At 44.9% G+C, this 14,753-nt stretch overlaps 1 protein-coding gene across 2 annotated transcripts; it reads right to left on the bottom strand.

Moving 5' to 3' along the window:
• Positions 1-954: 954 nt before the first annotated feature.
• On the bottom strand, positions 955-8,836 carry LOC132466308 (C-type lectin domain family 4 member M-like). 2 transcript variants are annotated; one of them, XM_060063467.1, is made up of 7 exons: positions 8,713-8,836; positions 7,750-7,917; positions 5,710-5,808; positions 3,506-4,756; positions 2,917-3,059; positions 1,999-2,108; positions 955-1,709 (listed from the first exon to the last, which is right to left on the bottom strand). In XM_060063467.1, exons 2-7 carry the CDS (start codon positions 7,805-7,807, stop codon positions 1,565-1,567), a joined length of 1,806 nt encoding a protein of 601 aa, XP_059919450.1. In that variant the 5' UTR covers positions 7,808-7,917; positions 8,713-8,836; the 3' UTR covers positions 955-1,564. The 2 variants fall into 2 exon arrangements, with proteins under 2 accessions (XP_059919450.1, XP_059919451.1); XM_060063468.1 differs by having other exon boundaries at positions 7,753-7,917.
• Between the last annotated feature and the right edge of the window lie 5,917 nt (positions 8,837-14,753).

Raw genomic sequence — 14,753 nt, 5'->3', positions numbered from 1 at the left:
CAAACTGCGGCGATCCATAGCGTAACACGCGCCCACGCGCTCTTGGCTTAGCGCAGTCTGGGACCCCTGATGGTTGAGAAGAGGAAACTTACATTCGTTAAAGCGTTGACATTCCTAGAGCAGCACTGTGCGAGGCACCAGCAGAAGGACACGATCAGAGGGTTGTCTGCAAAGCTAAGGCTTCAAACTGTTGTGAACTTCAGTCCATTGCTTCAGTTCATAGAGCCGATTATCTCAGCGCAAGTGACTTAACAAGGCTTGATTCAATTCAGCCCATATGAGGTGTAGAATGTTGGTGTATTTTAATGTCTCTCTGTGTTTACATTTCTTAGACTAGAAACAGGCCAGTGCCTCTCCTACTGATACAAGGTGTTATTTCCATTATTTCGCCATTTGTTATGTCTCAACAACGTTGAACCAACCTGGTCGTCTGGGACATAGCCGGGGCCATATACCTTATCAAGGGTGAGAGTGCTTCTGTTCTCTTGTTATTCACGTTTTCTTTGTTATTATACTCGCCCCAACCCTTTGGTTCGGTGAGAAGAGGGATCGACAGCCAAGGAGCACGTGGGGAGACTGCTTCTCACCTCCTACACTAAGACTATTCCACCTAAGTCTGTACCTGTGCTGTATTACATCCTCAAATAAACCTTCTGTTTAACCCTCTGATCCAACCTGGTAAGTTGCTTTGTTTTCCACTTCAAGAATTACTAGTACGACGAAAAAAGACACAACGCAGAATCTATACAAACAGTTTAGAAATAAGCTGAAATCGAACAGAGGCTAATGTTGAGACGATAGATGCAAACATCACCTCATTATAATGACATTAGTATTGCTATCCACTGCTTATGAAAATAAATGATGAATGAAAAGGTATCCCTCACACATTCAACATTGGTTTGGTACAGTTGTGTTACACACACTATCTGATCTGAGGAAGACATCGTAGGCTTGAATAATGAATGCTTTATTGTAATGATGAAACAACTTGTTTTTTATTCCTAATGTGTAATCATCCAAATCATTGCATATACATTTCACAGATGGCACATTCTACAGATATGCCCCAGGTAATGAACAGTACAATCACAGAACACAAGCAAGCAGAAGAGGCAGGCGAGTGACAGTATAGTACACCAGTACAGTCACCTCAACATTTGATCGGATAAATCACAGATCACATCCAGACACCTCCAGACATCACTAGATACATACGGAACTTACTAGACACATCCAGACATAACTAGAGACATCCAGACATCACTAGACAGAGCCAAAAATCAGTACATTTACATTTAGGGCATTTATCAAACGCTATTACCCAAATCAACTTAGAACAAGTACATTTGACAGGAGAAAGAGAAACAACAATATATCGTTGTCAGTACAGTTAGGATGTAGCAAGTGCAAAGCACTAACAATCTGCTAGGTTAACCCATTCCGGGTTTACAAAACAAGACTGATCCAGACATCAGTAGGTACATCCGGACATTCCCCGAGCAACATCCTAACATCCGCTCGTGATGGACACACCCATCCCCATACCAAACACATTTACTCTCTACTTCTCACAAATGGAGCCACCTGACTTTTCACATCGGTCGTCTTTCCATCCTCCGTTAGGCCATCCAACTGTTTCGCTTTGGAAGTAATAGACACAGTCCTGATCGCCACCTTTGATGTCAGGCTGGCCATTCCCCCAATACCTGCAGCAGAGGAACAAAAGCAAAAAAAGTATTTTCTCCCCACAATACTTTACATCTAGGCATCTAGGCACACATGAGGCTGAGAACCTTCAAAGCTCTGTACCACCCAGGTGTTCACCGGCTCCTGGGCCGAAAGCAGAGAAAGAATTTCCACCAAGAAGGGACAATAGAGGATAACTTAACTTAATGGTAGGCCCTCTACCAAGTGAGCCCCTGGGGCGCTCCCAGAATCCAACAGCCCTAATGATGGGATAGTTGACTAGCTGATGATGACCCAATGTTAACTCACGTTGTGGTTGGGGTGGTTCCGTCCACCCAGGTCCAAACCCCTTCGGTCCCGATGTCACTCAAACCTATCCATCTATGCACCTCTTTCAGGAGTAAAGTATTGAGAAATATCTTCAAAGATATTTATGTGGGAAAAAATTAGAAAGAGTGTAAGAGGTTGGTTGAATTATACTATAATTAGATGATTAGATGAAGATGATGACGAAGCAGGTGAGCCCACTGATTTCACACACTGAGGGTCCCGTTGGGTTAGTGGCGAGGAGATTAGAATAATCACGTGAAGCTTTCCAATACAATATGCATTATTAGGTGTAGCTTATTTAGCTGGAACAAATGACCGGCTGGCTGAAGTATTTTAACAAGTTGTTTTTGCAATAAATGAAAAAATAACACACGGACAGACAGCAAACTAACGAGGCAACAGGGCGAGGTGTGCACCAGAGAGGAGAGTCTCCCAGTGCATCCACAGGAGTCCCTGGTGCACTGGTCATACTGCTGCTCCCGTGAGGTCGCTGTTAGTCCGTTCCTTCAGCCAACCAATGGCGTAGCAAAGTCATGCAAAACGTTTACACTTCCATTCACATTAACAATGAGGGCATTAAGTAGACGCTTTTATCCAAAGCGACATACAATAAGTACATTCCTCAGAAGAAGGAGAACAATGTGTCGCTGTCGTTACAGTAAGGATGTTCATATCAGCCATTGCCAAGCACTAACAATCATTAGGATAATCCATTCCCCGTATACAAAGATAGCTAGGACAAGATGCTACGCAGTGCTAACAACTAAAACGTTTTGATGGCGGCACCGATTGTAAACTATATATAATGACAGATCATATTGGAAGGTCTTTCCCACTCGCCCAACAGGAGCCCCTTTAGATGTTAGGAGTAGTGCGTCCCAGTTGGTTCCTCCTCACCTGCTCCTCTCTGCTGTTGATGATCACCAGGTCAGCCTGTTGGCTCTGGCAGTACTTGCGACCGTCCTCCCAGGTCCTCCTTGTAGGATAGACTCTGTAACAACTGCACTGGAACTTAATCCATCCCGGAGGACACTTCCGGGCTGCAAATAGATACAGGGTTATACAAACAAACGTTGATGTTGAAGAGCCATCATGAGCCAAGTCATGATCCCCCCTCTGGTGGCATCACACTGGGGTGTCCACCAGAGTTACGCAGGATAGACCAGACTACCAGCGGTCTCAATCCATCAACACCACGCCCTCTTGGAAAATAGGGGACCTATAGAGAAAGAGAAACTTGATAGCCCACATTTATCTACAAAAATGGTTAGTGGTTAGAGGTAAATAGCAATGTTAAGTGGCTGTGTATATATAAACACACCGTATTAGCCAACTTGGCGTCTCGGTATCTACATAGATGTAGATATTGATATATATTACTAAGTCTTGGTTGTTATCATTTGCTACTTCCACAAAAAATATATATGTAAATAATAGTAATAATATGTGTATACCGTGTATATGCAACCAAAACAACCTCACTTACATTCAACTGTATCATTCAGGGCTTTGGCCTCCTTCATGAGTTTGGAACTTGAGTCCTGTAGATGGTCTCTCTCTTTGGTAAGGGTGCTAGCCTGGCGCTTTAACTGGTCTCTCTCTTTGCTTAGGGTGCTGAAACTGCCCTGTAGCTGGTCTCTCTCTTTAGTAAGGGTGCTAAACCGCCCCTGTAGCTGGTCTTTCTCTTTAGTAAGGGTGCTAAACTGGCCCTGTAGCTGGTCTCTCTCTTTGGTAAGGGTGCTAGCCTGGCCCTGCAGCTGGTCTCTCTCTTTGGTAAGGGTGCTAAACCGGCCCTGTAGCTGGTCTCTCTCTTTGGTAAGGGTGCTAGCCTGTCCCTTTAGCTGGTCTCTCTCTTTAGTAGTGGTGCTAAGCCGGCCCAGTAGCTGGTCTCTCTCTTTGGTAAGGGTACTAAACTGGCCCTGCAGCTGGTCTCCCTCTTTAGTAAGGGTGCTAGCCTGGCCCTGTAGCTGGTCTCTCTCTTTAGTAAGGTTGGTAAACTGGCCCTGTTGCTGGTCTCTCTCTTTGGTAAGGGTGCTAGCCTGTCCCTTTAGCTGGTCTCTCTCTTTAGTAGTGGTGCGAAGCCGGCCCAGTAGCTGGTCTCTCTCTTTGCTAAGGGTACTTAACTGGCCCTGCAGCTGGTCTCTCTCTTTAGTAAGGGTGCTAGCCTGGCCCTGTAGCTGGTCTCTCTCTTTATCAAGGGTGCTATGCCAGCCCTGTAGCTGGTCTCTCTCTTTTTTAAGGGTTCTAGCCTGGCCCTGTAGCTGGTCTCTCTCTTCGGTAAGGGTGCTAGCCTGGCCCTGTAGCTGGTCTCTCTCTTTGGTAAGGGTGCTAAATCGGCCCTGTAGCTGGCCTCTCTCTTTGGTAAGGGTGTTAGCCTGGCCCTGTAGCTGGTCTCTCTCTCTAGTAAGGGTGCTAGCCTGCCCCTGTAGCTGGTCTCTCTCGTTAGTAAGGGTGCTAGCTTGGCCCTGTAGCTGGTCTCTCTCTTTGGTAAGGCTGCTTGCCTGGCCCTGTAGCTGGTCTCTCTCGGTGGAAAGGGCGCTAGCCTGGCCCTGTAGCTGGTCTCTCTCTTGGGTCAAAGCGTGGTAACTTAGTTGAAGACTGGCTCCCTCGGCAGCCAGAGTCTGGTATCTATCGTGCAGACCCGTGCTGTTCCTCGTCAGGGTCCTGTATCTCTCCTGTAGTTGCTCCTCCTGCTTGGTGAAGGCGTGGTGAAGCCTCTGGCCCACACCACCTCCAACTGAGAACAGAGGGAATAGTGTCTTTATTACTATGTATTATTTTATTATTATCATACAATATTATTATCGGTCTGTTAATAGTCCTGACAGTAAGACAGGCCTTTGGTTTGTCAGCTACGTGCCGGTTAACTTTAAATGTTTTCTTTGTTTTACACGCACAAGCAATAAAGGGTCAAATTCTGCCATTTTCTAATACATTTACATTTAGCAGATGCTTTATTCCAAAGCGACTAACACTAAGTACAATTGTCAGAAGAAAGAGAAACAACAATATATCGCTGACGGTACAGTAAAGATGTGCATAGAACCAAGTGATAACAATCGCTAGGTTAACCTATTCTCCTTCTACAACAAAGTTATGAAAAGATGCTACCCAATGCTAAGTACTATTTTTAAGTGCCAGGACGTACAACATACAATAATTGCGCAAGTGTGCCTGATACAAAAGAGAACTGATTTAAAACAATCGCCGTCCTCAACATAGAGCTGCTGTCCGAACCACAGTTGGAGCATTGAAGTAATTTTTCAGAATACGACCGGAAGTCCCAGACCGATGACCCGAATGCTCCTATTTTCCGTGATATTTTTACAGTTTACGTTGCCGGCCGCGATTATTTTCCAACAAGCGTATGAATCAGTACTCTCTGATTACTAGAAGGCTGAGCAGGACAGACTTAAAGATGATTTGTGCTTTGATGGTACACAGTGCATGCCTGACCCCTAAATGTGGTCACATCTAGCGAGACTGCAAGCCAAGATATCCATGTTTTTTACTGACAATGAAAATCTAAATAAAAAAGGCTAAATGCAATGGCATTTAGTTCGTCGATGTATTGAAACCTTACCGAACCGTGACCCACCGTAAGAGAGTCAGTATATATATCTATGTTCGATGACCAAGACCTGTTCCACACGTTCCAGGTGCACCAGGCATCATGCAGACGTTACTCACAGTAAAACTGAGTTACGTTTCCAGCCAGGGACAAGGCACACAGCAGCAGCAGCCCAGCAGTCAGACACCTGTAGGGCCAGCACCGTTCCTTCAACCCCCCTGGAACAGAGCGAACCAGAGTTAGCACATGAGCCTAGCATAGCAACACGGTTGGGGACGAGGTGGAGGGAAGGGTTGGGGTGAGCTAGGTTGGGGGGAGGATATTGTTAGTTTGGGTGGGTGGAGGGGGATGAGTGAATTGTGGAGGAGCGTTTGGAGGAGGGGGAGGTGGAGGAGAGGGTGGGTTGGGGAGGGTGAAGGGGGGCAGAGGTGAAGGAGAGAGTTTGGTTGAGGTAGGTTGGGTGAAGGAAAGGGTGAGTTGGGGTGGGTCGAGGAGGATGAGGTGAAAGAGAGGGTAAGTGGGGGAGGATGGAGAAGGGTGGGTTGGAATGGGGGGAGGAGAGGGTGTGCTGGGGAGGGTGGAGGAGGGGTTAAGCTGAGGTGGGTTTGGGATGGGTGGAGGAAGGTGAGGTGGAGGAAGGTTAGGTGGAGGAGAGAGTTACTGGGGGAGGGGGAGGAGGGGGAGTTTCGAGGAAAGGGGGAGTTGGGGTGGGTGGAGGAGGGGTTTGGGTGAGGTGGAGGAGTGGTTTGGGTGAGTGGAGGAGTGGTTTGGGTGAGGTGAAGGAGGGGTTTCGGTGGGTGGAGGAGGGATTTGGGTGAGGTGGAGGAGGGGTTTGGGTGAGGTGGAGGAGGGGTTTGGGTGAGGCGTGGGAACATTCAACCAAACATTCCTTTCTGATGTATGTATCCTGAAACATCCTCGTAAATTATATTATGAAATCATAATCAAATATTAAATTATATATAGCTGTTCGTAACAGCATAATCTAGGCCCTTATAGTCCATGCAAAGTAGCGTTTTACGACAGACTAACTGTAAAATAGATTAGATCATTTCTATGAGGTGCCCAGAACAAAATACTAAAAGTCTTAAGCAATCCTAGTAGAGGGAACATGTAAAATTCTCATCAATCCGAGATGTGTGCCAATAAGGCCAGGCAACAATACACCACAATGGGGCTGTTTTTTTCCCTTACTCCTATCAAAATGAAACTTTACACAATGAAATGTAAAGCACTTTTTTTTTATTAGACGATTCTTTTGAAATTAGTTTGAATATGCACATGAGCTCCACATTTATTGAATGTTCTCATTTGCATAGGCAGAAACACCATTCATATGTATGACAAATACATTTATCATAACACTGCAAAGCTACTCTACAAACGGTGGAAGTCCGATGGGTGGCCGGCCTGGTCTGAAATACTTGCTAACTACAAAAAGAGAAGCAGTTTTGGTGTCTGGCAAAATTATTTTAAAGAGCTGAAATGTCTGGAAAGTGTGTCTATCTGGTTTTTCATCTGTCTTCCGAAAATGTAACCTCACCACGTTAATAATGACAAAGATGGCTGCTCTGACTTTCTTCTGATGTTATCTGTGGGGAAATGTCATTAGATAAGGCTCGTTAGCAACTAAAAAAATAAATTATTAGAAAGCAACTGGAGGCAAGATTCTGCAATACATTCTTACGGTCAATATGAGTATTTTTGTGGCAAGTGACTTCAAATTGATCGTGTTTATGCATAGGTTAACTTACTGAATGGAAATGAATGTGCTAATTTTTGGCCCCTGTTTTTTCTACTTGTGACTTCATGGCTTCTTGGCCAAAAGTCAATCAGGCCTAGTGTTGAGCTCATTTGTATATTTAAATAGATTTTTCTAAGAAACTTGTAAAACAAAAATGTTACTTTCATGTATACTTTCACTGTGTGAGGTTTGATTTTGATACACCTATATTTGATTAGTATATTGCTCATTTGGTTTCCTCAACTAGGATTTCTTAGGACTTTTAGTATGTTGTTCTGAACACCTCATAGAAATGGTCAAGCCTGATATTTTTTTTTTTACAATTAGTTATATTTTTGGCTCCAAAAGGAGTTACTTTGCCTGGACTATTAAGGATGACTGCCAGTAGACTGAGGACATTGGGTATCACACTCAGAACCTTGAGGAACCATGAGGTTTCGGATCCCGTCTTCATCCATGTCCAGCCGCTGCATTTCTTCTGCCGCAGTCCGACACCTTCAGCTAGAGGACTTCTTCTGGGGGTTCTCTAGATGCTGCTGGAGGTTCTGGAGGACTTGTCCGGAGGTTCTCTAGATGAGGTCTCCTGGAGGTCATAGGGTTGCAGGCTGGTGTTATAAAACCCATTGTGGGAATTCTTGGAGGACTATTAAATAAAACACAGGCTTGGTCTGTTATATTGTACCCATATCACGCATTAATATGTAATAGACAATGTATAGAACGCCGGTCATTATCGGGAAAAATAGCATTTAATAGTATTTTCGATGATGACCCGCAACGTTCTATACATTATCCCGCTTATTACATGGCTACTTGCCAATACTAAAAAATAAATTCACACGGTGTGTCTTTTTACAATTTATTTGTTACCCAGCATTCGTAGTGATGATCAGCAGAGAAATAGCCCGCCAAAGGTGTTGACGTTGCTTAGCAACTGAGTACGCTGGTGTTGATAAGTTATCGGACTACTTGAGGAGTGATAGGAAAGACGGCAGAAAATCCACTTTCCTTGACAGCGGTCATTATGCATAGCAACGGTGAATTATCAAAAAATAATTCACCGCCGGAAGTTGTGAAGGCCCATGCAAGTGAACGGAGCATTTGACAAGATTGGGAAGAGCTGTGTAATAAATAAATTCAATCTATGAATCAAATGGATTTTAGGGAATAAATGAAAACTATATTCATAATGAATTTATAATGAAATGATTTCTTTGAATAGTATAGTAAAATATTTTTCATTCAGCAGATGCTTTTATCCAAAACAATCAAATAAACAAGTTGCTATGTTATTTTATTACAACCAGAACATAGTACCCCCGTTAATACTTACGTTGAGACGTTGTCAAAGGATTCTCTATAATGAAAAGGTACTCACCCTGGAGGCTGAAGGTAGAGACAGACCACACACTCATCTCCGTCCCCATGGACCGAACAACTACGACACCCCATCCAAACCCACGGCTTTGAAGACCATCAGTTCCCTAAAGCTAGGATGCCGAAACTTCTCCATTTCACAATAAATCAAAATTCAGTTATGAATTATAGAGGTCATTAGCAGACACCGGAGATCAATTTTGCAGACAAAGCATCACATGGTCATGCATTGTGTAATTTACTGACTCATTAATTCCCTCACTCTCCACCTCAAGCTGGTGTGTGTTGAGCGTTCTGGCTCATATTGGCTGCCGTGCAACACCCAAGTGGGTGCTACACATTGGTGGTGGTGAGTGAGGTCCCCCCCTTCAGTTTAAATCGTCTTTGAGTAAGAGAAAAGCGCTATATAAATTCAATCTTTCTTCTTCATACAGCAAAAGAGAAAGTATGTGAGATATGTGCTATCGAAAGGGGTTCAACTTGCCAACCACTCCTGCTCTAGGGATTGTCTTACCTCAGTACTCATGACTTTACTCAAGTACATTTGAGAGGCAAATATTGTACTCTTTACTCCGTTACATTTCTATCCATAACCGTGAGTACCCGTTACTCCTTCTGAAAAATAAAAAAGAAAAGGAGAAAAGAAAAATCACGGAAACCCTCAATTTGTTGTTTCCCTCTCAAACGTGATTCCCTCTCAAACTGATTAGGACAGCCTTCAGCCTATCAGCAATCACCTTCGCTTTCCGCCAAAGCCAGCTCCATGGTCAGAATTAGATGAGAGACGATTGTTGATTTGATTGATAAAAAAATGGAGAAACTCACACATCCATAGAATTGTTAGCTGAATTTTCTTTTCTGATATTGCATATTTATGTAAGCTGAGCAATTGTTTTTATGTTCTTGAGTATACTGTTATACTATTGTGCTATTGCCATGGTAAAAAGATGAACATTTCTTGATTTTACTTTCAATTCCTTTTACATTCTCCAAGGTGTTAACATTTTTCATAACTCCATGTAGGACGTTTCTATACATAAATGTAAGCACTGTGGCAGTAGTAATGCAATATTTTGATAACATACTCTTGTACTCTTGATACTCAAGTACTTTTAAAAACTAGTACTTCAGTACTTTTACTTAAGTAGACATCTGACTGTAGTACTTTTACTTGTACTTGAGTAAAATTTAGCAAGGGGTATCTGTACTTTTACTCAAGTAAGGAAGCTGTGTACTCTGTCCGCCTCTGTTGATTTGGCGAGTTAGTGAAGACCCTAGGTTCATCTTGTTGATCTAGGTGGTTTAGATGCATCAAGCAGAGACCCATGTATTGACCTCTATTATATTCCAAACCAGTGTCAAGCAGCTCCCACATCTGTATCATAGCTCTGTCCAGTCCAGGTCCACCCTTTCAAACTGCCCTAGATAGAGAGCTTTCTCAAATAGCGGCCACAAACGTAAAGATGCTCAAGTTTGGATTCTGTGTTTACACGCCACTGGGCAAGCTGGCGGACTCAGAGACGGAGAGCGCAGTGTGAAGATGACCCTAACCCTTACTGCGTTCGAGGCGCTGGGATGATTCTAACTGCAGTGAGTAACATAGTCTATACCAAGTTACAGTTACACAGTCTACTTATACTAAGTTGCACATAGTCTAGTTGTACTAAGTAAACATTCTAGTTACACAGGCACCTTCCTCTCTGGGTTTCGCACACTCTGCTCTTCATGCTGCAGCTTTCTGTTCCTGTTCCTGTTTCTGTACTTACTCATGGCAAGGCAAGGCAACTTTATTTATGTAGCACTTTTCATACACAAGGCAGACTCAAAGTGCTTCACATATAAACATTGTCATCCAATAAAATAAAATAATAGATAAGTAAAAGAAAAAGATATGCAAAGAAATGGGTAAAATAGAAAGTTAAAACTGCATTTTAGTATTAAAATAGAAAATAAAGGCAAAGTTAAAAAAGCTTTTTAGAAAGTGCAATGTATTTAAGTTTTAGCAGAAAGCTAAAGCAAACATAAAAGTCTTCAGTCTTGTTTTAAAGGTGCTCAGAGTTGGGGCAAGTCTTGAATCCTCTGGGAGTTTATTCCAGCTATTTGTTGCATAGTAACTAAATCCTGCTTGCCCATGTTTCGTGTTTACTCTGGGGATAATTAACAGATTGGTCTCAGAGGATTTTAGTGGTCTAGAAGGCTTATGTAGTGGAAGCATATCAGTTAAGTTACTCAGCAGGTAAGAGTTGGTGTTCATGTTCAATGTGTCGCAGTCGCAAAGCGACCTTGGTAGGAGGTTACAATCGGTAACCGTTGAAACAGATGGTGGGGGAACGTCCGGGGCCCCAACATGGCTACCCTCTGTCAGGGGCCGACGGGGCAGTAAGATGGAGGGCTGGATGGAGGCTGAGGGGGCGCTCCCCCAGCCAGCCTTCCTTTACACCAGCCACGCACACATCTGCGCAAACACAAACACACACACACACACAAATACAAACTGACACACATAGGCACTGTGGCAACCCGTCTCTGGCACAGCGCCCCTGGAGGCCCAGGGGGCAGGTTGTGGTGGCGTTGTACCACAGATTTCAATCAGATGGCGCCAGTGAGAGCATTGGTGCCAGACAATTCTTGAAATGCCGAGCACCTGAGGAGCAGGTGTGAAAGCATGCTTTAAAAAGCATGCTTCCACTCAAGCATGCCTACACTCATTCAACGCTCTCCAGGGTCGCGTGTGGGGAGAGACCAGTCTCCTTGGGTGACGTGATTCCAACCAGAGGAACAAGACTGTGGATTCCTCCAAAGACGTTGTTCGGTTAAATAGTAATATACTTTATGTTTGAATAAAAGTGCAGTTTTTGCTTTAAGTAAGCTCCGGTTTGTGTGTTGATTGGAAGGAGGCGGTTCACTCACCAAGCCGGGTTGTAAAAGCACACACAACCACACTCACATAAACACACGCACAGACACAAACACACACACACAGACACAAACACACACACACACACACACACACACACACACAAACACACGCGCATCCCACCCAGCCTCCCACTACCAGTGCGCTGCCCAACCAGGCTCTGGCAACCTGAGAGGGGAGAGAGGGGCTGGATAATTGAACAACAGAGCATCCACTCCGGGCCCCTAACCCTAACCCTCAACCCTAACCCTAGCAGCTAATTTCAAACCAGTAAAAGCGCGTTAGTCAAATCCATAGACAGTAGAATCAAAGACAGGGGTGACGCGTGTGACGGACCAATCAGAAACAACCAATCAGTGGTGGTAGCGGTGGAAGTGGAGTTGGAGGTGGTGGTTGGAGGAGCTGGTGGTGGTGTTGGTGGTGGTAGAGTTGGAGGTTATGGAGGTGGTGGTGGAGTTGATGCTGGTGGAGGTGGTGGAGGAGTTGATGGTGGTGCTGGTTGATTTGGAGGTGGTGGAGGTGGTGGTGGTGGTCGTTGAGGTTGAGGGGGAGGTGGTTGAGGAGGTGGTGGAGGTGGAGGAGATGGTGATGGTGGAGGTGGTTGAGGTGGTGGTTACTTTTTTTTAAACGTCCCGCTATTCCGTCATGAGGTCATTAATAAATGTCATTACTATTATCATTGTAATTTCTTAGTTTCATGCTTTGTATTTCCTTACACTGCCATTCGTCATTGGGGATAGTCGCCGACTCTCATTCGCAGTTGATCTTTGGCCCAAGGTTATTTTTTAGGAGCCGGATAATAAGGATCAGCTTAGCAACAAGTGCCGGCTCTTTCGGCTCCCCAACAGCTCTTCATATTACCTTTATTACTTAGACCTTTTATAATTCAGCCAAATGTAGCCCGTTTTGACCTATGTATTGAAGCACATATGTAGCAAAATTCAAATAGCAATGCTATTTACAATTTGCAATTCAATAGGTCATTGCATTATGCAATTGAAAATTCATTATGCAATTTAATAATATAATTTGAAAATGCGTTATTCAAAGTATATTTGAATATGCAAAGTCACAATAAATTCCTCAATTCAATTGGAAAAAGTTATAACAATAAAAATATAATTGTCTTTTGTCACATTTTTAGAGTGACTATAATCAAATAGAAAAGCTATCGCACCCCCGTGATTGAAATGCACTTCGCCACACTCCGTGAGCAAAATATACAAATGACATTTCAATCCGCAAAACATGTTTTGCAAAAGATTTTGCAGAGCGTATCAGCCAATCGCGTCTGGGTGGGACCTACGTCACTTCTTCTAATTTCCTTGTTTATGTTTGCATGTGTCAGCAATGGAGGAGATTGACGCTACGACCAAAGTTTGGCAGATGATTTGGAGAACAATCGTGTTGAAGACACAGATGGACTTGATAGAGTGCGTGCTCTGGGAGATAGGATAGAAGACAGGAGTATACTACCCCGACTCCGTAATCCGACTCCGTAGCTACAGAGACCCCTCGAGGGGAGCTGTTACGGCTCCAGGATGTTAGCTTGCTACGTCTAGGGGGGGAGTAGGGGAACCATAAAACATGTTGCTGTTGGATTGACTGGGAGAACAATAAAGCATGGCACAACAGCAAACCAAGTACATAAGTGTATTTATTTGGCGAATGTTCCACCAAGGGGAATAGGAAACTATAAGCAGAGCCAAATCAAAGATAACAAGATAAAGTGACAACTAACTAGTGCAAACATACAACCTAGCTAATATATACATAGGGTGGCCCCGCTTCTAACCTGATGAGAAAACAGAGGAAAACGAAAGTTACGAATGTAACTACGGTTCTATGAATCCTGGATGACCGGTGCTTAAAGCACTGGATCTCCACCTCGCGCATGCGCATTTCGAGTACCTAATACCAACATAGTCACCTGTGACCCCCACGTGACACCGGGAAGGCTATATCTTCCGGTGTCATTAGAGGATATGTTCCTAGAATCTTCTCGCGAGAACATAAGGATTCTGAGTGACTGAACGCTCTGGCGGTCATCCAGGATTCATAGAACCGTAGTTCCATTCGTAACTTTCGTTCTATTTCATCCTTACTGACCGCCAGAGGCGGTGCTTAAAGCACTGAATGACCCATACCAAAAAGGTCACAAAGAATCCAACACCCACCTCACTCATTGGAGGTAGCAGAGCTTGGCAGTAGGACCACACTCATCGGGTGGGGACTGGCGACGTTGACGCGGTAAAACCTTGTGAAGGTGCCCGGTGACGTCCATGATGCCGCGGCACAGATCGACTCCAGGGGTACACCTCTTAGTGCAGCCCACGATGTCGACACGCTTCTGGTGGAGTGGCACCTCAACCCGGATGGCGGGGGGCGGCCACTGGCCACATAGGCGTGTTTAATGGTGTCGACGACCCAGTGGGACAGCCTCTGTTTAGACAAGGCACAACCTCTGTTAGGGCCACCGTGACACACAAACAGTTGCTCGGACTGCCGTATACCGGCCGTAGCAGCAATGTAAGCCCTAAGCGCCCGTACCGGGCACAGCATCTCGGACTCATTCCCCTCAGATTGGGAGTTAAAACGTGCCAGCTGGATAGGCTGGTTAAAATAGGTGTGTGGAAGCACCTTGGGCAGGAACGCCACATTGGGCCATAAAACCACACCTGAGCCATCAGGGTTCCACCGCAGGCATGTATCTGCCACGGATAGGGCGTGCAACTCCCCGACCTGCTTCGCAGTGGTAATGGCGAGCAGAAAAGCCACCTTCATGGACAGCCACTTCAACCCTATCTGGGTCAGAGGCTCAAAAGGAGGTGATGACATGGCCTCCAGCACCAGGGGCAGGTCCCCACCTGGAGTCCTCAGAGTCCTCAGGGCCCCCCTAAGGAAGAGGGACACCAACCTGTGGCAACCCACTGTGGCTCCGTCGACCATCTCATGTCGGGAAGAGATAGCAGCCACATAGACCCTCAAGGTGGAATGAGAGCGACCACCATCCAGGAGGGACTGCAGAAACTCCAGAACGGTGGCCACGGAGCAACGTGCTGGGTCTACTGTCTTACCCCTACACCAGTCAGAGAATAACTTCCATCTGTTGGCATACTGTGCTC

Source organism: Gadus macrocephalus, chromosome 10 (assembly GCF_031168955.1).
Source record: "Gadus macrocephalus chromosome 10, ASM3116895v1".
Taxonomy (NCBI): Eukaryota; Metazoa; Chordata; class Actinopteri; order Gadiformes; family Gadidae; genus Gadus; species Gadus macrocephalus.
Note: the sequence above shows the minus strand (reverse complement) of the source record. Positions and strands in the feature narration are given on the sequence as shown.